Consider the following 25,151-nt stretch of genomic DNA (forward strand, 5'->3'; position numbering starts at 1 on the left):
ATAGTCATTTCTGCCTCTTGGGCCCCTTGGTGCATTCTTTTCTACAAGGGAGGTCCCAAATGTATAAACTCCCACAAAAAAATGGATCTGCCTCCGTTTGTCTATTTTGTCCATCCAAAGACTCTCGGCAGGAAGCCGTTTAATTGGAAATACAGCTGACCCTCGACCCTCGAGCAACGCAGGGGTTAGGGCGCCAATGCCCCGTGCAGTGCAAAGGCCACATGGAACTCCTGACTTTGCTCAGACTTAACTGCTAATAGCCTCCTGTCGCCTGGGGGTCTTGCCAATGACACAGGTTGGTGAACGCGTATTTTGTACGATGCACGCATCGTAGACTGTGTCCTTACAATAAAGCCAGACAAAAGAACATGTTGTCCAGGAAGTCCTAAGGAAGAGAAAATACACCGACAACGCCATGCTATACTTATTAAAAAAGATCTGTGTGTAAGTGGACCCGTGCAGCTCAAACCCGTGTTGTCCAAGGGTCAACTGTACTGCGTTTAATAATGTGGCGGAAGTTTTAGGATGCGTGGAGGTGCAGGAAGAGAAATACTTCTCTAAGGAAAAATCCTCATGCTCCCACTCATTTATCTCAGTATAATTTATTATTATTATTTCTTAAGGAAACCTCACTTTTATTCTCAATGGCTCCTGGAAAGGTTTTAGTTTTATTTCTGAATTTAATTATTACGCTCCTTGGAGGAAGGAACATCAGCAATTCCTTCGTCTCATCTTCATATAGTTATAAAAGTCATCAGGAGAAAACTGAAAACTGGAAATTTGATGTTCAGACCAAATGGAGCTTCCTAGCGCTTCTTAAAGCAGGAGGGGAAGGGAGAGCCCCGAGCAAGTTGCATTAACTCAATTATTAGTTTCTCCCTGGGGACAGAGGGAGACAGAAAGCCTGTCCGTAGTCCTTTGGCTCCTAGTACTGTGAACGCAGTCAGAAGCTGCACAGGAAGGACCCTAACCACCTTTTAAATTCTTGCTGGTGGCTGAAAAGGAATGAATCAGAAACTGGGCACATGGATGTCGGGTGGAAGAGAAAGGCAGCGACCTCTAGGACAGCGGTGCCTGTCTCGGGTGCTTCGCGGGCGTGGGCCCCTCGGTCGGATGCACGTTCTACACGAGAGATGGAGCTGCCGAGAGATGGAGCTGCCGGCACAGGACTCTCCGCCCAGGGGAGGGTCCTCGGGAGTCACCGGCTGTCGCCGCTCTTGGGCCACACAAGTGCCCTGGACGCAGGGGTCCACCCCAGCCCCGTTCTGGAAATCGGAGACTACGGCTGTGTTTTAAAGGCTAACTGGCAAACGGCGGCAGAAGCCAGGGAGGGGCCAGCTGTGACGTGTCCTATTCACAAATCAGAGTAGCAAATCCGGGGCCCGGGGGACTCTGGGGTGACACGGCCCAGGACTGACTGCGGCCCTTCAAAGGAGAATGCTTCGGAGGGCGGTGGTGACGGTGGGGACGGTGGTGACGTCTGGTCCGGCCGGGAAGCCTTAGCTGGTCAGCGTGCAGGGCCCAGGGCGGCCGCTCCGCGCATGGACAGCCCTTTTCTGCCTTAACCCCGTTTCCCCTCCTTCTTTTCTCCCCCCTCCCCCCAGAGGACTGGGTCCTTCAGTCCAAAGGGATGAACTGTTTGCTCACTTTGGGTTATAATGAACTAAGTGACCTCAATCCTTCACAGAAATTGTATTTATTATTCAAAAACACGGGGAACCCTTTTTTCATCGTGAATGTTTCAGGTATTTTCTTCCCACGGAAAATGAATTAAAAACGACAAAAGTCCTGTCTTTCCATCCCGACTTCTCTACAAAGTGTTCCTTCCCACTTGATTCAATACTCTCCGCTGATGGGTTTTCAGGTATGAAACCCACGCCCACTTTGACAGTTTTTCCTTCATCGACAGGGCAACTTCCTCCGTCAACTAAGGCAATTTTTGAACATAAAGACGAATCTGTAATGATTTACAGGTATACGCGCCGCCGAAGCGAGCACATCTGTACGAGTTAAAGGATGTATGTTCACATTTATGAGCAATTAACCTTATTTTCTCTATGCTCTTTGCGGTGACAAAATCAAAGGTAAAATAATTTATTCCATTACATTTTCTTACATTAGGACATCAAATCTAAGGTCACTGGGGTGGAAGTCTTATTACTTTTACATTATATGTGAATTTATAGAAGTACTTACACATAAGTTTCTTCCTTTGCACACCTCTATAAATATTTCTTCCATTTCTATAAGCTTAAAGGAATCCCTTAAAATGAGTTAGTCTCACTTACCCATGATGGATACGACAAATGACCTTATTGAGCAAACCCTATTCTGATAGAGGGACAGTGTTTCCAGAATGGCTCCAAGCAGGTTCACAACGCAGGAGTCTGACTCCCATGGGGAGACGCGATGTCACCCAATGTCACCCCCCCACGAGACATGGCCCTGGGCTCAGGCCCAGGCTGACGTGCTGGTATCACCAGCCAACAGCACAAGGCCGTCTACAAGGATGAGGTTCTGATTCTGGGGTACTGGGGGCTCTGCGGTGGGGCATCTGCTTCGGGCCCAGGGCGTGACCCCAGGGTCCTGGGATCAAGTCCTACGTCAGTCCCTGCAGGGAGCCTGCTTCTCCCTCTGCCTGGGTCTCTGCTTCTGTGTGTTTCATGAATAAATATATAAAATCTTAAAAAAAAACATAGTTCCGTGCTCCTCTACCAAAAGGGGAGCGGGCACTGCAGTGGGGAGGGGGAGGCTGAGCAAAGGCCAGAGGCCCCAGAGGGGCAGTGCAGGGTCCACCCGGCTGCTGCAGGCACCTGTGTGCCACCGGGGAGCTCTGGAGGCAGCCAGGGCATTGGAGGCTCTGGGCGACACGTGCTTGTGGAGAAGGCAGGCCCAGACGGTGGGCCCCCCATTGAAGACGGCTTGCTGGAGGGGGCAGCCCGACGGAGGCCAGGGAATCAGGGGGGACCCCAGATGGGAAGACACCACGGACAGATGCACGGCGAGGTCGAAAATGTGCCTCACGACGTTAGGAGAGAACGGCCTAGGTGCGCGGGCACAGCGCCCACCAGACGGCGGCACCAGCAACACTGCCCTAGAGCAGTGCTTCCCTTACCACGTCCACGTGGGACAAGAGAAACCAACGGACAGTGAAGGAAATCAAACAGCCCCGGCTGCACGCTCGGTGCACCAACAGTAGGGCTCTCTGGGACGAGAGCCAGTCTTCGATCATTTGAGAGGGCTCACACACACGTTCCTTCTACCTAAAAAGCATCTTTACACCTGGATTATCAGAGGGCTCTGGTATTGAGACCTTTAATGATAAAACTCATGGTTAAAATGCTGGACAAAGCCCACGCTGAAGCTCCGTGACTTTTGATAGAGGTGCTCATTCTACAGGCAATTATTAAACGCTGCTAAAAGGCAAAGAGTTGGATATTTACACCCCAATCCACCAGTAGGTACTGGTCTCTCATTCTGTGTCTGGCAGGACGCTGGGGGTACAAAGGCAACAGAACACCTTCCCTCCACTTACAGACTTAAGGTACTGTGGCGGAAAGAGACGCAGCAACCAGCAGTTAGGACACAGGTGTGCAATCCCTTCAGCGAAAGCTTTGGGGAGCGCCGTGGAGTCGAGATTGGCTTCCAGAAAGGCGATGTGGCAGACTGCACACAGCCCGGCGAACAGCTGCCCCGGCTGTCTGGGCCAGCCCCATTTACACCCGACCTGGTGTGGCATCCGGCCTGCACCCCTTCCTGCCTCTCAGGAGTGGATGGTGAATGGGTTACCCCAACCCCACGTTTCCAAATGCCCCCAGCAATGTCTGGGCAGCACCCCGTGATCAAATATGCTCATGTTTCATCAGCAAAGTTAAAATCTCTTTAGCGGAAAAGGTGTGCCATTATGAATATTCACACAAAATGACATAAAGAGGCTGTAAATAGTCTTGTGTCCCTTGGCGCCAGATTGTGCCGGGTTATTAGAAATGTGCTTTGTCCAGAATTTTCTGGATTTTGAAATTCTGGGTAAGAGGCTGTGGACTGCGGAGCGTGGCAGGCAGCACCTGAGGACTGTGATGTTACAGGAGAATGGAAGAGGGAACACCTTGCTCAGTCTTGGGAAGTTCCCAAGTTCCAGAAGGACTTCCAGAGAACCTGGGAGCCGAGGCAAGAGGAAGGCCGGCTGAGGAGAGTCTGGGCATCAGGTTTGGGGGAGGGAACGAATGTCCTGTCAGAGTCCCGGGAAGTGGCAAGGCATCCCCAGCCACCCCAGGGCTGGAGCCAGACAGCAACAGGAGGGGGGGCAATGAGGCAGGGAGGCCACTGAGCAAAGGGGGGTGTCAAGAGCTGAGGCTGGGAGGAACGCGGTCAGATCTGCACTTTCTAAACAAGCGGATGACTCCGAGCAGGGGCCAGGGAAGGGGTGCAAGTGGGAGGTAAGGCTGGCTGCAGTGGACGGGCTGATACCCCCCGGGGATCCTCAGGGACTAGAGGTAGGGGCCAGGGAGAAAAGGGCGAAGCCCAGGGAGACAACCAGGATAAAAAAACCTGGATTTGTCCTAAGCTGAGCCCTTGAAAAACACTTGTCTCTTTCCTCATGCTTTTCTTCATGTCACCTGATGAGAACAGCTCTGAGATCTGTAAGTAATGTCTTTTTCTCCCGTCCATCGTAAGGTCATATATGTTCACCAGCAAATACTTGGAAGATCCAGAACATCGGGGGAAAGGCCCCTTATAGGGTCATCATCAAAGCGCAAGCAATGGTGACATCTGTGCCAGGATGAGGCCTGAGCACAAGAGAGGTCTCGAGACGGTGGCGGGATGATCATTTCCTTCTAACCTTTTCTTATGTGAGTGCAGGCTTTCTTCTGTGGTCGTGATCGTACTGTTTGTGCATTTTCAATACTGCTTTTTCCACTCAACATTTTATCTCAGGTCTTTTCCTGAGTTGGCCCGTGGTCTAAATGAATGCAACTTTTAAAGGCTTTGGTGCATGAGGTCAATGTGAAGTATCCCGCAGGATCCCCTTTTATGACTCAACATTATGCTGCCCAACAGGGCTCTAAGCCCTTAGGGAATTATCTTAAAGGCAAACTCTCATGACAATATTTCAGGGGAGGCGAGGCAACATTTGGCGTCTCTTCCTAGGCCCTCGCTTCTAACTTTCCAAAATTCTCTTGCTGTCAGCTGAACCCGGCATGGAAACATTTATAACTGGTGGTTTGTGGATAACAGACTAGTATTTTAGCAGTTAAGCGAAGCTCAAGTTTCAGTACCTCTCAAATGTTGTTTACCCAAAATTTCAATATTATTATTGGTTGGGAATAGAAGGAATTAAAATTACATCTCCATTGTGCCCACCAGAACCACGTCTCTGCTAACCATACTTTTTTATGTGACTTTAAGAAAGCAAAACCAACTCAGAAGGTTTCGAGGTCAAAACATGGGCCAAAAAGATTATGATTTTTTAAATCTCTATCGTTCCATCCATCCACCTATCTGTTGCTGAAAAATACTCTGGGTCTCATTGAAGAGGGACAAAGGGCCTTAAGGGTAGACTAAACGGCCACTCAGTTGAGAGAAGCAAGGAGAGGACAACTTGCGTCCCAGGGCAGCCCTCAACCAGAGTGACCAAAGCTGTGGCCCGAGCAGCTCTGCTGGCCGCCACCCTTCCCCACCCGCCCTACTCTTCCTGAAGGACTCGTGTCATCAGCCGAGATCTGGAATTCAGAAAGCGCGCCTCCAAAGAGAAAACAAGGTTATATATGGTAACCAGGCATACCTAAAATATTTGTATTAGTATTTTCGATATGTTTTGGGAAAATAGGCTTTCGTTGGGCAGGGCTGGGGCTCTAGTATCATTTGAAACATGCTTTATGTGAGAAAAATGTTTTTGAGAACAAACTCTATTATTACCTAAAGAATTCATAAGACAGGCTACGCTGTTAGTCCTCACACAGGTAATTATATTTTCCTAAACATGTTCTGGAATAAGATAAGGCATAAACAAGTAAAATAATAAGCAAATACATTGTCCGATTTTAATGGCACAGAGAGGAAACACCCAGGAGCACCAAGTGGGAAAGGGCCATCCACACCCTCCTAAGGCTTGAAGGGCCATAAAGAGTGAGCCATTTGTTCGCCGTTCACCGAGAGTGTGTGAAGGAAAACACGGCATCTTTGTACATCTCACAGGTAGGAGGGAAACGACCAGGAGGCCGGAACTCTGTAGATGCTGGGAACGTCCGTCTTTTGCATTCCTAGCAAGCTGTGAGGCATGTTCAGAAAAGCAGAAAGTTGGGAGAAGAGGGCAGGGCGCCCGAAGAGCGGGCTTACCGTCGGAGCCCCCCAGGGCACGGTCGCCAGCACGGCGACGGGGAGGACAGACATGCCATGTGCGGTGCGTCCACATCCCCGCCGCCCAGGAGTAAGTAAGTAGCCGGGCAGCGAGGTACGTACGACATGAGCGTTGCTGTGACAGGTCAGAGCCAAGGCGGGGTGGGGGGAAGGTCCCGTCACATCAGCCAAGTGGCTGTCATACAGGTTGGACATCGGTACAAGCAGGCTGGGCTTTCTCCCAACCGGAGCCCACCCTAGGTGCTTCGGTAGAAGGTTCCCTGCACATTGAAACCTGCCAGTGTCCTCTAGGACCCCAGGGGCGCGAAGGGAAGCGCCCTGCGGCCAGGCGGGCTCTGGTCTTACAGACGCTCCCTTAGCCCCAGGGGAAGAGCACTTGTGACTTGAAAAAGCAAAAAGCCACTGGGCCACATCTCCTCACGCAGATCTTGCTGGCTTGGGGTCTCCTTTCACCGTAAACCACAAGCACTCCTCAAAAACACTCTACGCAGTAAGTAAAAGGCCGGCGGCCACACACTGCGAGGGCAAAGAGCCGCTGTTGGGGGGGGGGTGTCCGTGCGCCCCAGCTGGGCCACGGCCCCGCCGCCTCGAGGACGATTCTTCAGGACCACTGGGGGGGGCGGCGGCCAAACGGATAATGCCCTCTGATGGCCTGTGAACGGCCACAGCGCCCCAACGCCACAGGTACACAGGACAGGTTTATGTCCTCTGAACAGATCACCGGACCCTGCCTGCTGGGTTTATAGTTTCAGACCATTAAGTAGGTGCAAACACGCTCACGGCAACAAAGCACAGCTCTGCTGAGAAAAGGCCGGCGAAGAGCTTCACAGGGTCACGGCGCCAGCAGCCCCCCTGGTGCCACCACTGACGGCACCCAGGCTGGAAGGGATCAAGCGCAGGTGTCCCTGAAGGACAAGGGGCAGAAGGCAAGGTTTTCAGGTGACCTGGAACACATGGCCCTGGAGGAAAGGGAGGGAGGCTTCCTGGGGAACCGCGGCCTGGAAACTGGCTGGGTCGCTCCACGCGGCCTGACCTTAGGCAAGTCACTCAGCCTCCCGGTGCCCCAGTTTCCCCATCGGAAATGATGCTGGAGAAGATAATGCTCCCCAGCACCTGTAGGAAGTAACAATGAGGCTCTGTGTGAGGCCGACCACGGAGAGGCGAGGCAGGAGGGACCTGTCGCACCTTCAGAGTGGCAGCAAAGGCCCATAGCAAGGCAAGGCGGCTTGCTCCCTGCTTCCCACTGCCCCCCTCCACTGCCCCAGGACCTGGGAGATGCACCTGAGGTTTTTAGCTGATTTTCTCAAGAGCCGACAGAAAGGAATGAGTGATGTGACTCCTCCCTGTTTCCTGAGGCAAGAACTTGACTCTCGGAGCTGTCCTTATGCAGCTCTGAGACCCTGCTTCTGTCAGTGAAGAAAGGGAGAAAGAGGAATTTATGCTCTAACTAGGATTTAAAGTTGGGACTGAGGGTTATATTTCAAAACCAGAACTTGAAGTTTTGGGGAAAGGAAATGTCTCTTTTCTCAATGAAAATGGTCTTATAGTTGTAAACCTCTGTGGCTCATCTGGGACAGAGCACCCAAGGACGAAGAGTTTGTGCACCAAGCAACAGCTTGTGGCTGAACTGCAGAATCATTTCTGGAAATAGTCAATAAAATCACATTATACATGAAACGATAACATAAAACCCCGACCCATATAAGCTCATTTACTGTAAATGATTTCAGATCTTAAAAAATTGTTTTTATGTTGCCTAAATCCCTGAAGTCTGAGCCCATGATGCAGCTGGAAGCTTCCCAAGAATCACTGCTTGTCAACAGCATTCCTGCAGAAGTCGGGCTGTTCACCTCCACCCCGCCTGTCAAGTTGACTTTGTTTCTAAATGCTCCGCTTTACATTCCCACCCTCATCATCCAGGGAACAACGCTTCGTATATACGTGCAGTTCCCGAGCAGCTTAGCCACAAGCAGACAGCGTCGTCGGCCTGACAAAGAAAATCGATGGAAAGCCAGGAAGACAGTGCTGGGACGGACCCCGCGGTCTGAACCCACAGGAGGACGCTGGCCACACGGGCTGGCCGGGGAGGGGGACGCGGCCGGCGCCACCTGTGCCACCGCGAGGATGGGGGCCGCCGGCAAGCCCCCGCTGGGCACTCGTGCTGAAGAGTTGCCGCGGAGGGAGCCTCGCAGCCCCGGCCCAGTCCCCAACCTGAGTGCTTACGATCACCCCACACACTGGCCCCACTTACAAGTCCGTGACCTGTCCCCCAGTCCTCTCTGGACTCCAGGATCAAGAGAGAAAACTCCAAGAAATCAGAGGTTTGGGACTTCGCGGCAGATACGGAGAACGGGGATTAAATCAGCCACATCAACCCAGGCTCCTTGGCTGAGGGGCCCTCCCCGATAAGGACCGCATCAGCGGACACCCAGGCGGCAGCTTGGGTCGCAAAGTGTCCCCGTGTCTCCCAAGCGTTACCTGAGCCCCAGGCCCTGGGTGCAGGCAGCGCATCCCCTTCACCGAGGAGGCAGGGAGCCTGAGACCGCCTGCCAAGCAGAAGACGCCTCCCGCTGCCGTCTGTCTTAACCCCAGCCATCCCACGCGAGCGTTTTTCCTTGTTCTCTCCTTCGGGTGAACACACTACTATCATCGCCAACGGTTTCCAAAGACAACAATAACTGCAAAAAGCACATTCTAACGTAGTTCACAGTGAGAGCGGAGGCACAAGTGTCACCCACACGGATAGCACGTGCAGAAGAAATAACGACTTCTCCTCTCATGATTAAAAACAAATACACGCTTTCAAGTCCGTGATGCAGACCACAAAGTAATAGGGAATCGGAAATGAGAACGTCAGCTTCCTGGAAAAATTATAAAGAGGAAGGAAGGAAGGAAGGAAGGAAGGAAGGAAGGAAGGAAGTTGAATTATTAAAAAAAAAAAAGAGTAACATCATGAAAATGTAGAAAAGGAGAGGAGAGCAATTCTAGTAATGGGTTGTTTAGTTTGGATTTCAGCATTGGTCGGTAGCAGAATGACGTAAACATTTAGGTGGGGGACAGTTGACGAAAGAATGATCTGAATCCAAAGGACTGACAGGTGTACCTCGACCTATGGGATCGCAGTTCAGATGCGTGAAGGTGTCTCTGTGGTAGGAAGCTAGAAGGCAACGGCCACACCGTATCCATGCTTATGCCAAAGCGACGACACGGTGAACACAGGACTACGTAGAACCGAGTCACAAACGTGGGACTGATAAATAAGAAGACATACGCCCATAGTGGGTGCCGTAAATGGTCAAGCAACTGGATTGTGTTTTATATTTCGCCGGACGAACCCAAATGACGGGAGGTTAAGCGCCAGCCTTTTCATAAATACGCTAAAGAAAACCATGATTAAGACCATTCCCTTGCCCACCACTAACCTTGTGGGACAGAGATGTCCTGGTTTTACTAATGGACTCTAGCATTTTATCATTCTGTGTTCTGTCTGGATGCGTGGCTGGTTGCTCGGCACCACGTGATGATGACTGGGTGCAGGTCCTTGCTGCTCCTGGGCACCCCCCACCCCCACGCTAGGATCAGATGCGTGGGCGCTGTTGGTTCAGTGTCCCCTCCCTTTGGCTACACGCCTCCCACTGCCCTCCCTCGCCAGCTGGAAAAGGACACGATGCATTGGTACCAACAGCTGGCCCACCTTTAGGGCCAGTGGGAGGCGCTGATTCATGAAGAAAGTATTCCATATCACCCACAGAGACCCGGGCTTTAGCGCCACGGGCTTCCCCTCCCCCACCCGCACGCTACATTTACAGATACGCCAAACCATGAAAGTGGCTTGTCTTCCATCTCAGTTTGGCAGCACACGAGACAACGCCCTCAAAAACACTGGCAACTGTCTTGATCCATATTCTCCCTCTTTTCTTTTTCCTATTTGTCAGATCTGCGGATCCATCAGGGAATTTTTCCTTTACAACCTCAGCATAAGTTAACAGTGTCAGCAGGAGAGCCGTACTCGCCAGCCCACCTGTCTTTAGTCGGGAAACACAACACAATATTAAGAAAACTATCCTGTGTGTGTGTGTGTGTGTGTGTGCGCGCGCGAAGGAATATTACAGGGCCATCAGAAAATGAAATCTTGCCATCTGCAGTGATATAGATGGAGCTAGCGTCCTATGCTAAGCAAAATGATTCAGTCAGAAGAAGATAAATACCATATGATTTCACTCATAGGTGGAATTGAAGAAATAAAAACAGGTGAACTATGGGAAGGGGGTGAAAGAGAGAAGGAAACAAACCATAAGAGACTCTGAATAATAGAGAATGAACTGAGGGCTGATGGAGGGAGGTGGGCACAAGGGGCCACTTGTCATGATGGGCACTGGGTGCTCTTACTAGAATTTAAATAGAAGTTTGAAAGAAGAAATCATATTTTTTTTAGGGGGTTGGGCGGAGGGGCAAAGAGAGAGAAAGAGAGAGAATCCTAAGCAGGCTGCACGCCCAGCGCAGAGCCCGACATGCGGCTCGGTCTCACAACCCTAGGATCACGACCTGAGCTGAGATCAAGAGTCGGACACTTAACCAACTGAGCCGCTCAGGTGCCCCGAAGACTATACTTTAAAAAGTAGGTCTGAAGCTTATTCAAGTGCATTTGACTGTATTTTTCACCAAAATGCCTGCACAAAGAGGACACTGCAAGCCTTACTGGGAAAATGCCTGCAAGTCCAATGCGTATTTCAGACATTTAAAAAAAGTTGTTCTAAGTGACTATTATCTCTCTTACGTAGTCATATATTTAAATTTTAGTCTGCACTTAAAAAAAAAATTAAACCAGAAGAAAACACTGAAGAGTCTAAGTGAGGAGAGGAGGTGGAGACACGCCCCGGGTTTGTGGCTGATGGCCCGGTGAGGGGACTGGTCACTGCGCTGTGCCCCCCCAGGTCCCGCTCCTCCCAGGAGGCCCACACGGGCCGCGGAAGGAAGAAGGGTCTGGGGAGAGACGGGGAGGAGAGGAGAGGAGAGGAGAGAGGAGAGGAGAGGAGAGGAGAGGAGAGGAGAGGAGAGGAGAGCCGCATGGAGGGCACAGCCGGAGACACGGGGATGCGAACGGAAGACGACTCTCATTTTAGGGTCGACGGTCGGACGAAAGCTGCAAGTGAACCCAACAGAGTTCGCAGTAGCATCACAAAAAGAAAGAGAAAGAGGAAAAGGTATCTTCATCCTTCTTTGTTAGCTGGAACTGAAGTAGCTTATATGGCGGCTTGAGCACCTGTGTCTGCAGCAGAGCCACCGCAGCCCCACGGCCACCGGGCCCTAGGTGCTGCCCCACGGCCCGAGAGGACACGCGCCCCTGGAGACGTGGCAGCTGCACCGCTGCGGCCGGTGGACGGAAACGGGCAGGGCGAGGTCGCCAGCTTACGGTGCAGGACGCCGGGCTCGGGAGTGAGCGGGGTTGGGGCGACGCTGTGCATGGACGCCGGAGCCAGGAGGACCTGGTCGAGTCCCACTGCGCTCCCTCTGCCAGGCCACAATGTCCGCAGGCGACCGGCTGTCCGAGCGTCCAAGGCAAACGCAAGTCAGGCACCGGCCGTGTCTCTTCGGCGCCCCGGCTCAGCGAGTCCTCGACACACTCCCGACGTTTCCACGAGTGACTTCCGGTGATCGATCGCTCAGGCGCTGTCTCTGCTGACCTCTTTTTCCAAAAATAATGGCAACAACTTGAATCTAAATGTGGTCTGACACCGCTTCCACACAGAACTAATTTCATCCTCAACAAATTCCACATAAAACACAGAAATGTAGCTCCGTGCCCTGGAGGGATGTGTGGGGAAACCCCCGCGGACTGGGACCGATCTTGGGATGTTGCTAGGGACCCACGCGTACGGGGTCAGTCAGCTCCTCTTGGGTCCTGACGTCGCCTTAGAATCAGTAATAATCCGGCGGCGAACTGCTTAAGACTTAGTCTCAACCTCGTTTGACTTCATAGAACACGCGAGGCGCACTCTTCCAGAAGCTAAGGCGGCGTCAGACGGTGTGAACCCACCAGCAGGTGGTGGCCCCAGGAAGGACGGTGGCTGTGCGTGTAAGGGCGCCGCGTGACTGGTTTCAGGGCTGGCGCCAGGGGCTCCGGGTGGCGCAGTGGGCCGAACGCTGCCTCGGGCTCAGGTCACGATCCCGGGTCCTGGGGCTGAGCCCCGTGCGGCAGGAGCCTGCTTCTCCCTCTGCCCCTGCTCTCCCAGGCCCGCTCTCTCTCTCTCTCAAATAAATAAGTAAAATCTTGAAAAAAAAAAAAAAAGCCTCATGATAGCAAGAAAAGAGAAGGTGATGTACAGGAAGAAAAATCCGGGAAGGAGAAAGCCAGGCTGGAGGCCCGTGGGGGGCCGAGGGAAGTGGGGAGGAAGGCGGGTGGTGCCGAGCCCCGTGCCCCCTGTGGCTGCTGGACAGGGTCTCCCCGCGCGGCCAGCTCCGTGCCTGTCCCGCGGGCCCCACGTCCGTTCCGGGGACGCCCGGGCCACCCTGGGACCGAGGGCTCCCTCTCTCTCAAGCCACAGGTCTTTCCAAAACCCGAGTCTAGAGCTCGCTTTCTTTTCTCGTTCCTTTGCCTCGTGTCCCCTCAGATGTCAGGATGGTGCATTCTTGTTTACCGCCCAAGTGCATGTCAGTGGGTTTTCGGGCGTGTACATCATGGAACTTTAAGCGGACAATTGGCTGGAGCCGCCGTGTCCTCCTCCTCCTCGCGGTGATTAAGTATCGTCCTCGGATAGGGTGGCCCGCAGCCCGGGAAGCGGTGGGCCTCCAGGGGGGACACAGCCCCGCCGACACCTGGATGGTAACTCCATGAAACTCAGTCTAGACTCCCGCTATCGACGACTGTAAGATGATAAATACGTGTAGTTTTAAGCCCGCGACGTTTGTGATAACTCGTTACAGCAGCAATAGGAAGCCAACACAGCTTCTAGTGACATCCAGCTGGTTCTGGGAGGCAGGGGGATTTCTGAGGGAGGAGTGAAGGTGTGCAGGCAGGTGCATGTGAACATGAGCGACGGCCTAGTGTCCTCACCTGTGGCTGCTCCCTGGCCTGTTCCGGATCTCAGGGCCTGGTACAGCTGCTAGGAATATACAATTCAGGCCGGGTCAGAGGACAGAGTCACTAACTCAACTCCCTTTCACCGTGATCCTCATTCCTGCCATTGAATCGAGAAGTACAGAGCTGGCAGGTAGCAAATAACCTTTTCTGCATGAAATTATAGATACAAAACAAAATAAGTAAATTAAAGAGAATCTCGGAAGTCGAAGAGCTCAGAGTGTCCTTTCAGATGTCTCTTGACAACTAAGGACTTCACGGCAGCGGAGGATAATCGTAATTAATGATGATGACAGCAATAAAACTCCTAATACGCAGCACAAATACCTGATACTTCTATAAGCTCTTTCATCTTTAAGGATCCTGAAATGCTTCACAACCCGACTTCCAGGACATTATCAATCTGAAATCAGGTCTCTGCTTACATCTGAAATTCAGTTGTGCCCGGATGGGGATGGAGTCATCACCTGCCAGCTCATGTAAACTCTTTGGTATTAGCCCTTTATGTCCTTAGGGAGCCTTGAGGGCCGGGATCCTTATCCAGGGTCGCAGACACTTTAGTCTGGCTCCGGGGCTCTGGGATACAAATGCCTGATTTGTGAACTCTTAACCCACTTTTTCAAAGTAATGTTTCTGGAGCTTATCTCCCAGAATTCCAACTTGCCTGGCTTTGTGACTAGCTCCCTGTTGAGGCTCTTCTCTCCTGCCACCTGCCATCCTCTCTTTTGGGGAGCTCATCTCGGTGGCTTAACTCTTACCTTTGCGGGGCTGACCCTACACCTGACCTCCTCCCTTTACGCCAGGCCTCCAGCTCCAACTCCTGCTTGAGATTGCCCCAGGGGTATCCCAGGGTCACGGAACTCCCCAACACCTCTCCCTGCACACCGAGCCCTCTTGCCGCGCCTCTGATGTGGGTTCTGGCATCGTTCTTTCCCACCTGTCTTCACTGCTCAGCCCCTCCGCCAGGAGCCACCTTCGGTTCCTGTCTGCTGTCCACATGTCACTGCCCAACCCATACCTAATCCTGTGGTCACCATCACTGCAATGTCCTGGCATCTGTCGCCGTTTTTCTCGCCTCCGCTGCCCTGGTTCAGTTAGCTCCTTGTTATACCTGCCCTTGACTGTCCCAATAGCCTCCCAGCTGCTCCCCCTCATTTGTCTGAGAGTTACCATTGGACGAGAACCTTACCTCATCCATCTTCACATTTCTCACAGTGCTAAAGGACTCACCTCCACAGGAGAAATTCAATAAACATTCTTTTTGAATTGAGTTGCTAAGACCTCAGTCCCTACAAGGATATTTTGTTTTATATATACTGATGTATTTTGGAGCAACAAAGGTAAATCAGGGTTGTATTTTATTTTTTTTAAGAGTTGTATTTTAGCTGTATCCAGTGAGTGCCCTCCTTTTAAAGGATTCCAGTAATAAATCCTAAAGTTAGAGAATCATTTAGTACCTACAAACCTATCTAGTTCTAGAGATAGGATAAGTTTAGAGATTCTTACACTGGTTTTTCATGAAGCGGTGCACATCTGGCTTACCCAGGGAACTAGCAAATTCATCACAGTATTACAAAATGTACAAGCTGGATTTTGCTAGTAAGGACAGTGCCTGTACTGACCACAGTGGAATGGGGCTAGGTATTTACCATCAGGCCAAGCACATGAAGTATGACTGTCCAGGAGGCAGATGAGAGCCCCTGAGTTAGACCATCAGCAGTGGATGTCAACCTGGGGGTTTCTGACAAAAGCGGTCAAATGAGTTCTCAACTTTGCTAACAGGTGTGACCAGTGAGTGAAGAAGCGAGTCGGCCATGAGCCAAGGGCCTGAGGAGTGAGGCAACAGGAAGCCTCCAGGGTAAGATAAAGACAGGGGCCCGAAGTAGACATACAAAGACTGAATTTCGGTAGACCTGGAATATTTGGTGTCCATCAGTGAACAAAGTACTAGGGGGAGGGGCGGGAATCAAACTTGGTGAGGAATAATTAACCTTACGGGGAGGATAAAGCAGAATAGGTTGGAGAAATGAAAAGCACAGATAGTGTTATATATGAAATCTCCATAAATAAAGATTTCTGAATTATAGTTATTTTAGAAAATAAATGTGGCTTGACAGAACAGGAAAAATATTGTCAATTTGTTTAAAAAACAAACAGCAAATGGGGATTTCTAAAATTCCAGAATATGGATCTCAGTGGCTAGACGAAAACGAAGAGGGAACAGGTGACTGCATCAGTGATGGATGGGCCTCCCATCAGTAATCCTACACTTGGAGTGAGCTGCATCAGAGCTAGCTGAGGTAGAAGCAGGACACAAGTACTGGTTGTTCTTCCTAAGGAAAGGAACTGCAGAAGCTAAGACAGATTTCTGAGGTTTTGGAATTTCTTTTGTAGATGTCAAGAGATCAAGAATGTAATTATAAATGGGGGTAGTCATTAGCTGGACAGCTTTTCTGGAAACAAAATACAGATTTTTATAGGAATTCCTTATTGGTGCAGAGAATACAGCCATCTATAAATGGATACAAGAGAGTTTTTAGGACAAACACAAAAAATATTTTTAAATAAGGGAAAGTATATAGTTAAGTATATTCACATAGATTTTATGAATCTTTAATTATATTGTTCTAATCAGGATCTAATCCTGAGAACTTTCAAGGAACAGTAGGATGTTGGGAGCATTATAGTAAGTACACAATTACTGTTTCATTAGATATGAAATGCTCTTGAGGGGATAGCAACCAAGGAAAGAACACAGGCTTCAAGAGGAATGCTATACGCCCCCGGGGGCTCCGCATGGGATCCTATGAAGTATGGAAAACATACAGTGGAATATTTGAGAATCAACTGAAGAGACTGAAACTTAAAGCTCCTCTGGTTAAGTCCAAGGAAGGAAAAGGGCAGGAAAGGCCAATGTGATTAAGGAAGGATATAAAGATTAGTATGAGGAGCCTAAGAGGGAGGCTTAAAATATATAAACAGTGATTTAGAGATATAAACTATTTATAAAATACAAGTAGTAAGAAGTTCAGAGGAAGCATTATAATGGGACATTAGTGCTAGCATCCCACTCCATTGTGATCGCGGTAACAGCAGAGAATGCGAGGATATGAAAATTGGAAGGGATCTTAGGGAACAGCCTCTCCTCTTACAGGTCCAGGAATGCAGAAAGAAAGGGACTCACCCTTAATTTGCTCGCTCTGCATCTTCTTATCCTGGCTCCCACCAGTCAAAACAAGGAACAAAGAAAAGGAGGAGTGGAGGGGTAGGATTAGAGCTCTGGAGGTCAGAGGATCAGGACAGGGCAAGATCAACTGGCTCTAACAGCACTGGAGAAGATGAAGGGTTGGAGTTGGGAGGATCTAATTTCCTGCCCTGGGAGGGGAAGTGTGAGAAGGTGGTGAGAACAGCGATGGGAGAGAAAGGGGACAGTTTCAAGACCCCCAGTGCCCACAGATGGAAATGAGGGAAGCTCTAACTGGTATTTATACACATCCTCTGATGACAGATCAGATTCCTGAGGTCTGGAAAGTGTTACATAGCATTATTCTAAACAGGGCTATGAGATAGAGCAAGCAATTATGGGCCATTTAACTTAACATCACTTACAGAAAAATATTAGGAAAAGTTTGCAGAGGGGACAACTCGACAAGCATATGGTAATTTGATTAGAAACAGGCCACATGTTTTTACTGAAGGAAGGTGTTGTTTTAACTAGCTTGTTGGACTTCTTTGAAGTTATTGCTTTCTCAAATCTGGATTTTAACTCATGATTTCTCTAATATCTATAAAGGATGGGGATACACATAAAGTATAAACAAAAACCAATCACAATCGAGGACAGTGGAAATACAATGGTAAGCAAAATGAATGCTACGGCAAATGACGTAGCAAGGAAAAATTTTAATTCACATCATCTAGTAGTATTTAAGTCAAGATATTTTTCATGGAAGATATGTGATTCGAAGTTTGGTCTGTGAATGTGTCCCCTGTGCCCTTTCCTAAAAATGCTCTGCAGAAAAAAATGATTTTTATTAGTTTCACTTAAAAAAAAAAAAAAAAAAAGCTTAGCTTAGCTTTTTTTTTTTTTTTTCACCCCCTTAAGTGGATTGACCTTTTGGTGTGGTTAAAAATTTGGCACATTAGGATGAATTTCTCATTAATCTAACCTTTGTGAATTTTCCAAGTGAAAGATTTTCAAACAAAACAAAGACATCTTCATAGTTATTTTAAATTAAGCAATAAATCAATATAATTTTTCTCATATTTGCATATTTCCATACCACTGAATAGCTACTGAAATCTTCAGTAACAGAATCAGAAAGGATGAAAATCAAGATAAAGCAAGAATAAAAATATCAAAGTACTTATGAGTGTTTGTCTGAAGCCTTTCTTATACTTTGTTACCTACTTTTTACCGGGTAACCTGTACAATGCACCATGTGTCACTCTACTTTTCTAAAGTTACTAGATTGAAGTAACTGATCCATACTTCTTTCTACCTGTACAACCTCCACGAGGGTGGGGAGGGTGTCTGTTGTGCTCATGCTGTATTCCCAGGGCTTAGCACAGTGTGTGCTAAATATTTTGGTGAGTGAATGAATAAATAAATAGCAATAACAGCATCAAAAATGGGTATTTTACTGTACGCCAGACACTATTTTAATAAGCATCCTGTATAACTGACTGTTAATTTTTCAACGCTTCTATGAGCTTTGTGCTCCACTATTAGTCCCATTTTTAAAGACAAGGAAACAGAAGCAGTGAGAAGTTGAGTAACTTGCCTAAGGTCACGCAGCTACTCACTGACACCTCATGAACTCAGGCAGTCTGGCCCTGGGGCCCACACTTAAGCACCACACTACTTGTTCTCCGTGAATGAACGCAGTCGCGACGGGTCTGTGTATAAGTGGCTGCACGCAGAGGAAATTACACGCAATTACACGCAGGAGTTTGAAGAGGCACAGAACTCAAGTGTTAACGTCACCATCACCAGATACTGGAATTCGGGGAGCAATGGGAGACTGAAAGACTAATTTCTAGGATCAAGATCTTCACAGAGGCAAAACTCTCCAAAGGAGACACAGAGATTTATAGGTAAAGAACCAGAAGAATGTGACTCCATTCAGCTCTAATTGGAGCTCGAGTACTTAGCTCAGAACAAAACCTTCCAAGACTTTCCATGTTGGTAACAGGAGAAAGATTTAAGGTTTTGTGGTGGCTAAATCCATGAAGATAAAAATTACTGGACCTGTGCAAATTTGTTCTCTACGGCATCTTGGTGGCCTCTTTCGGGTTAGTGCTGCCCTATGTTGGGTAAAGAGCCTTTTAAAAAACTAACCTGAATCTTATTAAAAAAAAACAGCAACGGAGAGTTCTATTTTCCTTTAACTGTATTGGGATATTGATACCCTGAGACCTGATATGTTCTTATTACTTTTTTTTCCCTCCAAATGTTCTTGATTTTTTTTTTTCCTCCCATCAGTCATTCTGGAACCATTTCACGCTCTAAGCTTTTGGCTTTGAAGTGCCTCGTGGCTCTTGGATGGTACATGATTAAAGCTGATCAGGAGATGAAACTTTTAAAAGAATTCAAGGAAGAAAGGAAAAAGCCTCTGCCACTTGCAAGACAGACTTACGACACTGAAATGGGAAGGATCCAATTAAGACACAGGAGAATTCATGTCCAGCGTACACCGAGTGCTGACAGGCCTCGGAGAAGCTGGCGCTTCTCGGGACTCCTGCTGAAAGACTCTAGATGTGTCGGCTATTGGGGCCCACACCTAAGTGAAAGCTCATTTACAAGTCAGTCTCCAGTCCTGGTCACCTTTCAACGGGGAGAAGACTATCGCCCCTAAGGCAATTCAACATAAGTCTGTCAGGCGGGTCCAAGTTTGGGGAAAACTCGCTGTCCTGAGGAATGAGGTTAAAAGTTTAGTCTCACTATACAAGACAAGCTTGTCCAACAGAATACTGAGTTGAAGTGGGGTGAACAAAATTAATGCAGCCTCAAGGCTTAGAGAGATGAAATGCAGTTGGAAATCCCACCTCGACAGGGAATCTGGGGTGAGAGCTCCATCAGTGCAGAAATAACGCAAGCATCTGGAGCAAGAAGCCACTCTCACGTTCAAACGGCATTAGTGTAAACAGAATCGCAGAACAGGTATGATGACAACATGGGAATGAACAAAAGAAACGAGAGGAGGGATGCAGCGTGGGGCAGGAAAGAGGGGTTGATATGGACTCCAGGGACCGGCTTGTTAGTCCAAGGGTCCTTTTCCTGTTCAGCAAATTCTTTTGTTCTGTGTCCTTATCAATCCCACACCTTGCCTAAGTAAGAATGACAGACAAGCCATTCTTAATGACTTCCTAGCTTTTGAAACTATTTTGGTGTCGGAGAGAAAAAGAACCATGTTTAAATTGTTACAGGGATTGAGGTTTCTGTTGGCCCAGTAAATTTTCCACTTGGGGGTGACCATTTTCGTTAGCGAGGACAGAAAGAGATTTGTCCATTTATGTGATGTGTGCCACGTTCCAGAAAAATGACACCCTTGCGGCACCTCTTTGGGGGCAGGAAGCAAATGCGGAGAGGCTAGGGGGCTCCTCGGACAGGCATTCCTTGCTGTGTCAGCAGGAGTGTGCTGGTATCTTCCTCCCCCAGAGACGGAGCACATCCTCTCCTTGGCACACCCACTTGCCATTAGCACAGGGAACCATTGTTCACTGTGTGTCAAAGACCCAGCCGCACCCTGTGCCAGGACAATGCACTGACTCTACAGCCCTCGTCTTTGAGCACTGCTTATTTCCTTTCCTTTTTATTTCCTCCTCTGTGTAAGAGTCCATGAAATGAAGTTTTTTCTTTTGTTTAAAACAATACATTTCAAAGGGTGGTTACTGATGACATAGTCACTTGCAGCCTCTCTTCGTTGGGGTTTTGCTAATCTCTGAGAGACTGTGCGACGGATAGGAATTTGGTTCAAAGCACAGACAAAACAGGTTCTATTCTCACGGCTCACGTACGTTCCATTAAATGACATCTGAACGTTTCTTTCTGAAGGTCCTGCTTTCTATCATCTTTAGATTATATTTAACATGTTGGGTTTCGTCACCGTAGTGTGAAGATAGCCCAGGTTAAAGGGACAACATCAAGCTAGAAAGTTTTATAAATTTAGGAAAAGAGGGTGTTATGTTCTAACAATCCATAGGTCATTTCTCAATACAGAAAATTTCTACATTCATCTGCTCGTCAGTCAGTGTTTATGAAGCACTTACTTACTATATGAAAAGAAATGTCCTTATCCTCAAAGAATGCACAGTTTGGTAAAAAGAGAAGGTCATGTCAACAAATGAAAACAATAAACTATAATAGGTGTTACAGCATAATTATGTAGAGCCTACAGCGTAGACACAACGGTGCTGGTAGTATATTGACCAGAAAAGGATTCGTAGGCAGCGCAGCACGTGACCTAAATCCTAACAAATGTCCAGGGGGCTCGCTTACGGCTTAGGCGCGTGTAGGTGCATGTGCGTGTGTGCACACGTGTGAGTGCATGTGTGTCTGGGCAGGCAAGCAGCCCTTCCGATCCCGAGGGCCTGCAGGGCCTGGAGGGCCCGGGGAGCCACGCATCCTGCAGGTATCAGGGATCAGCTATCAGCACTAATAATGTGAGGAGACTTGCCTTTGACAGAAGTCTCCATTTCTCAAATCCACTACTTCCTTGGCTCAGGGAAGGAGGATGTCATGCTCTAACAATCTGTACGTCATTACTTCACACAGAGAACTTTTGTATTCATCTACTCATTAGTCAATATTTGTCTTCCTTCATAAAGCAATGGGTTTTGTGGTGAGAATAACATCTCAAATTCAAGGCACTGTATTCTGGTTTGGGACCTGCTCACCGAAGGATGTCAGAGAACCCCGTGGAGAGCTTTGAGATCCGCGGTGAGAATACCTTCCCAGCTAGCCAGCCCACACATGGCCATGCCCTGCGTGGCCAGGGGGGTCCTTACCACTTCAGTTGGTCGATAGTACTTGAGATCCACAGTCACGTGAATTTTGCCGGTCTCCTTACATCTGCCCACCTCATTTTCATTCTTCCCTTCCCACCTGTAAGGGAGATAAACACTTAATCAGCCTCTAATTGCTTGGGAGCATTTGCCGTCCTGGAGTCCCTCAGGATGGCTCAGCCTTCTCCCTGCAGGAGTGTATAAGCTCATTAACCACAGGAACACAAGCTGATGTGTAACCAGGTTATCAGGGCAAGCATGACTTTCAAAGCCTTTCCAGATCTGTTTCAGGAGGGCAGGGCTTTTTCCTTTCTTTTTAAGAAAATCGTCATGGGTCCAGAAGTGAGACTTTAGACATGAACAGATTAGCCAGAATGAGGAATTGGGCAGCCTTCAGGGATTTCAAAGATCTTGTACCTCTTTAGACTATTCTTGATAACATCAATTACTATGAAATAATTAATGTCTTCTGTCTCCCCCTTCGTTCTTTATTTTTTTAATTTGTGGTGATATTTTAGGGGTATTTATTGTAACTTCAATGCATTCCACTTGGGAATAAGTTTCACACCCTAAATTAACCATTTGTCTCATCTTTATCTTATATATAAGCTCCTTTGTTCTACTCAGCAGTAGGCCTCATTAATAAATCTCAGATGATTTAAACTCCAAAAGGTACACAATTGGTTTACTGCCTGCTAAGAGAGGGTATGTCAGCATCTCTGATTTAGGTACAATGTTCTTTGCACTTAGGTTTTTCCATCCTTAAACATCTACAATTGGAAACAGTAGCCCCCTAGAGTCCATAGGGTGGGTTGTGCAGGATACGCTCATAAGCTTCAAGACCTGCTTGCTGGGATTGCACTTTATGTTCTCATTTTTAAAGAAATGAAAGTACTGGTTTAGTGTTAACCTCTGGATTTCTATGATCTAATATCCAAACAACAGATGATACTATAAAATTAGAATTATTTTTACAAATGAAACTTATCATCCAAGAAAGAAAAGAAAGTGCAAAATAATGTTTGACTTCAATGCTTATCTTCGGGAACTAGTTCGCTCTATCAGTTGGGGATAAATCATATGACAACAGGACAATTTTGTGTGCTCCCTGGACAGAGTCACAGTGGGGATCAAAGGAAAGAAGAGAACATTAAATTAGTTACTTGACTATGACATTCACACATGCCATTGCAGATAAACATTAACTGCTGATCATGGTTATATTTTGGACACAGGTTGTGTATTAGAGACATAAAATGCCCTTACGAGATTTATTCCTGAATGGCCATCTGAATGTTCTATCCTCAGTTTACCTTTTTCTAGCAGAGGGATAATATTTTATCGTTGGAAAAAATTAGTTTATAAGCACATTGAATCTGCTGACGGACTCAAGGCAAATACAAAGAATGTCCCATAACACACAGAGAATTATAGTTTATGTTGAACAATGTAAAACTGTACAATTGGCATTTTTCTCTGACTTTTATATTAATTAGTTGCCTCAAAAAGGGGTGTTTGGTAATTGATTTATTTGATTTAATTTCTTACTATTGATTAGACTAATATGGCAGGATCAGAGCTATGTTTTTGGAAAATTCACATGGAAATGGTATGTGGATGCCTTTAGAGCATGCAGACCAAAAATACTATAAAATGAGAAAACCTAAAGTGCTGATAAATCTTGTACATCTCTTTTTTAAAAAAGATTTATTTATTTCAAGAGAAAAAGAGAGTAAGAGAGCACCTGCGCACGAGAGCAGGGGGAGCAGGGGGAGGGGCAGAGGGAGAGAGGGGATCTCAAGCAGACTCCTTCCTGCTGGGCGTGGAGTGTGCGGGGGTGGGGGGGGCCTCAATCCCATGACCCTGAGATCATGACCTGAGCTGCAACCAAGAGTCAGATGCTCAACCGACTGAGCCACCTAGGTGCCCCAACCCTGTACATCTCTTAAGGAAAAGACCAGATCTTGGCAAATATCTACTGTAAGGGAAAATAACTGGTAAAATCATCGTGTTTTTTTTTTTTTAATTACCTATTTAATCCCATGGTTCAAGTGGCTTTCAGAAAGGCTATTTGGACCTCACAAGCATGTTTTATTTTTGTTCACATTGTATACCCACCAAGGGAAACCAGCTCAGCATGTGTATTCTTGACAGTATCTCCCACGAAACCAAAAGGGTTCACAAAACTACTGCTCATAGTTCTGCCGTCGTCCAGTCTGGTGGCTAGGTATGTGATCCACCAGGGGTCTACCCACGGGAACACCGGCCTTCCTATTGACAAATCTGCACACGCCACCCACTTGAGAACAGGAGATTCAAATCTATTTTTAATTGATTTTTTTTAAGCACACATGAATACACACACATTTAAGTTGCTAAAGGCCTGGGGAAGACCCCGAGAGCTTTCCCTGCCTGGGGAGGGGACGTGGAGGGCAGGAGAGGAGTGAGGCGGAGCCAGGGTGTCTCCAGAGCAGGGGCTGACAGGCTGTTCCTGTGAAGAACCAGGAAGTAAATAATTCAGGCTTTACAGATCACATACGGTCTCTGTTACAGATTCTTCCTTTTATTCTCCCCCTTGTTTTCTTCCCCCTCCTTTTCCTCTTCTTCATCATCATCTTTTTCTTTTTTAACTACCCTTTAAAACTGTAAAAACATCCAACAGGTTGCATTGCTGGACCAGCCTGAATTTTCCTGTTTACTACTGATTCTCTTTGACTGCTCCGCAGCCAAATGCTAACATCTGGGACTTTAACAGTAGTTGAGATGGGAAAAGATTGATGGAAGGAATCTGCAACATAGATTGATAGATTGGAGTTTGATGCCACTTGGATACCTATAGGTATAAGCTTCGGGCACACAGGCCTCCTTGGCCCCTGTCTGAATACTGTCTGTCGGGCTGCCACCTTGCAAATGCTATCTATGGTCCCAGCCATCTCCAGGGCCATGACCCTGCCCCCACAATTAATATGGTTGCATTGAATGATCAGCTGTAACCAGGAAATGGCTCAAAGCAGAAGTGAGTTGGCAAAAACCACTTTGCAATTTGCACTAGGTCTGCATGAGGGCCATAAGGCAAAGTTTCGGCCAAGGCCCAAAACACATCCAGTTACAGCAATACACGAAACACTTGTATTAACAAGTAAAAGGTAACAGCTAACTTGTCCTAACAAGCAATGTTATGACTCAAAGCAGAGCTGGGATGTTAAGACAGGAAGGTGACTTGGCAGGGAATAGAGGATTCTATTCTAATTCATAGAATTGCTACCCACCAACTTAGATCAGCAGGTCTCTGAGCAGAGACCCCGTATGATTCAAAATTTTATAATACATTGTCCCGACTCCCAATAAGCATTACATTGCAACAGAAAGCATTCAAGAATAATGGAATCAAGCACAATAAGGCAAGATGAAGTGCTATTAAAATCTACTCAACTAGGAATTCCTTTAATGAACAATAAAACAAAGTCAACTGTATTAAGTCAAGTTTAGGAGACAGAGTTGGAGTAAGGGAGGGGACGATACACTCCTTCTAGCAACCTGATATCACAAAAGCTCTCAGGAATCATTTTAAAAAAATACTATCTTATTAGGACAGATATGGAAATAGGAGGTTGCCAGAGGCTAAAGTTTAGAAAGTGACATAAAGTAGTCCCAGAAGAATGATTAGGTTCTGGATAAAGGTGGTAGTTTGCACACTTTTGCTCCTTCC

The 25,151-nt window shown here is 47.8% G+C and overlaps 1 protein-coding gene across 1 annotated transcript in view; it reads right to left on the bottom strand.

The window, feature by feature from the left end:
- GMDS (GDP-mannose 4,6-dehydratase) overlaps positions 1–25,151 on the bottom strand; it is a 575,388-nt gene that overhangs the window by 62,671 nt on the left and 487,566 nt on the right. The window contains exon 9 of the mRNA XM_025446227.3: positions 21,446–21,542. Within this exon, the coding sequence (XP_025302012.1) occupies positions 21,446–21,542 (97 nt within the window). The remainder of the gene's footprint in view (positions 1–21,445; positions 21,543–25,151) is intronic.

The sequence above is a fragment of the Canis lupus genome, chromosome 35 (assembly GCF_003254725.2).
Source record: "Canis lupus dingo isolate Sandy chromosome 35, ASM325472v2, whole genome shotgun sequence".
Taxonomy (NCBI): domain Eukaryota; kingdom Metazoa; phylum Chordata; class Mammalia; order Carnivora; family Canidae; genus Canis; species Canis lupus.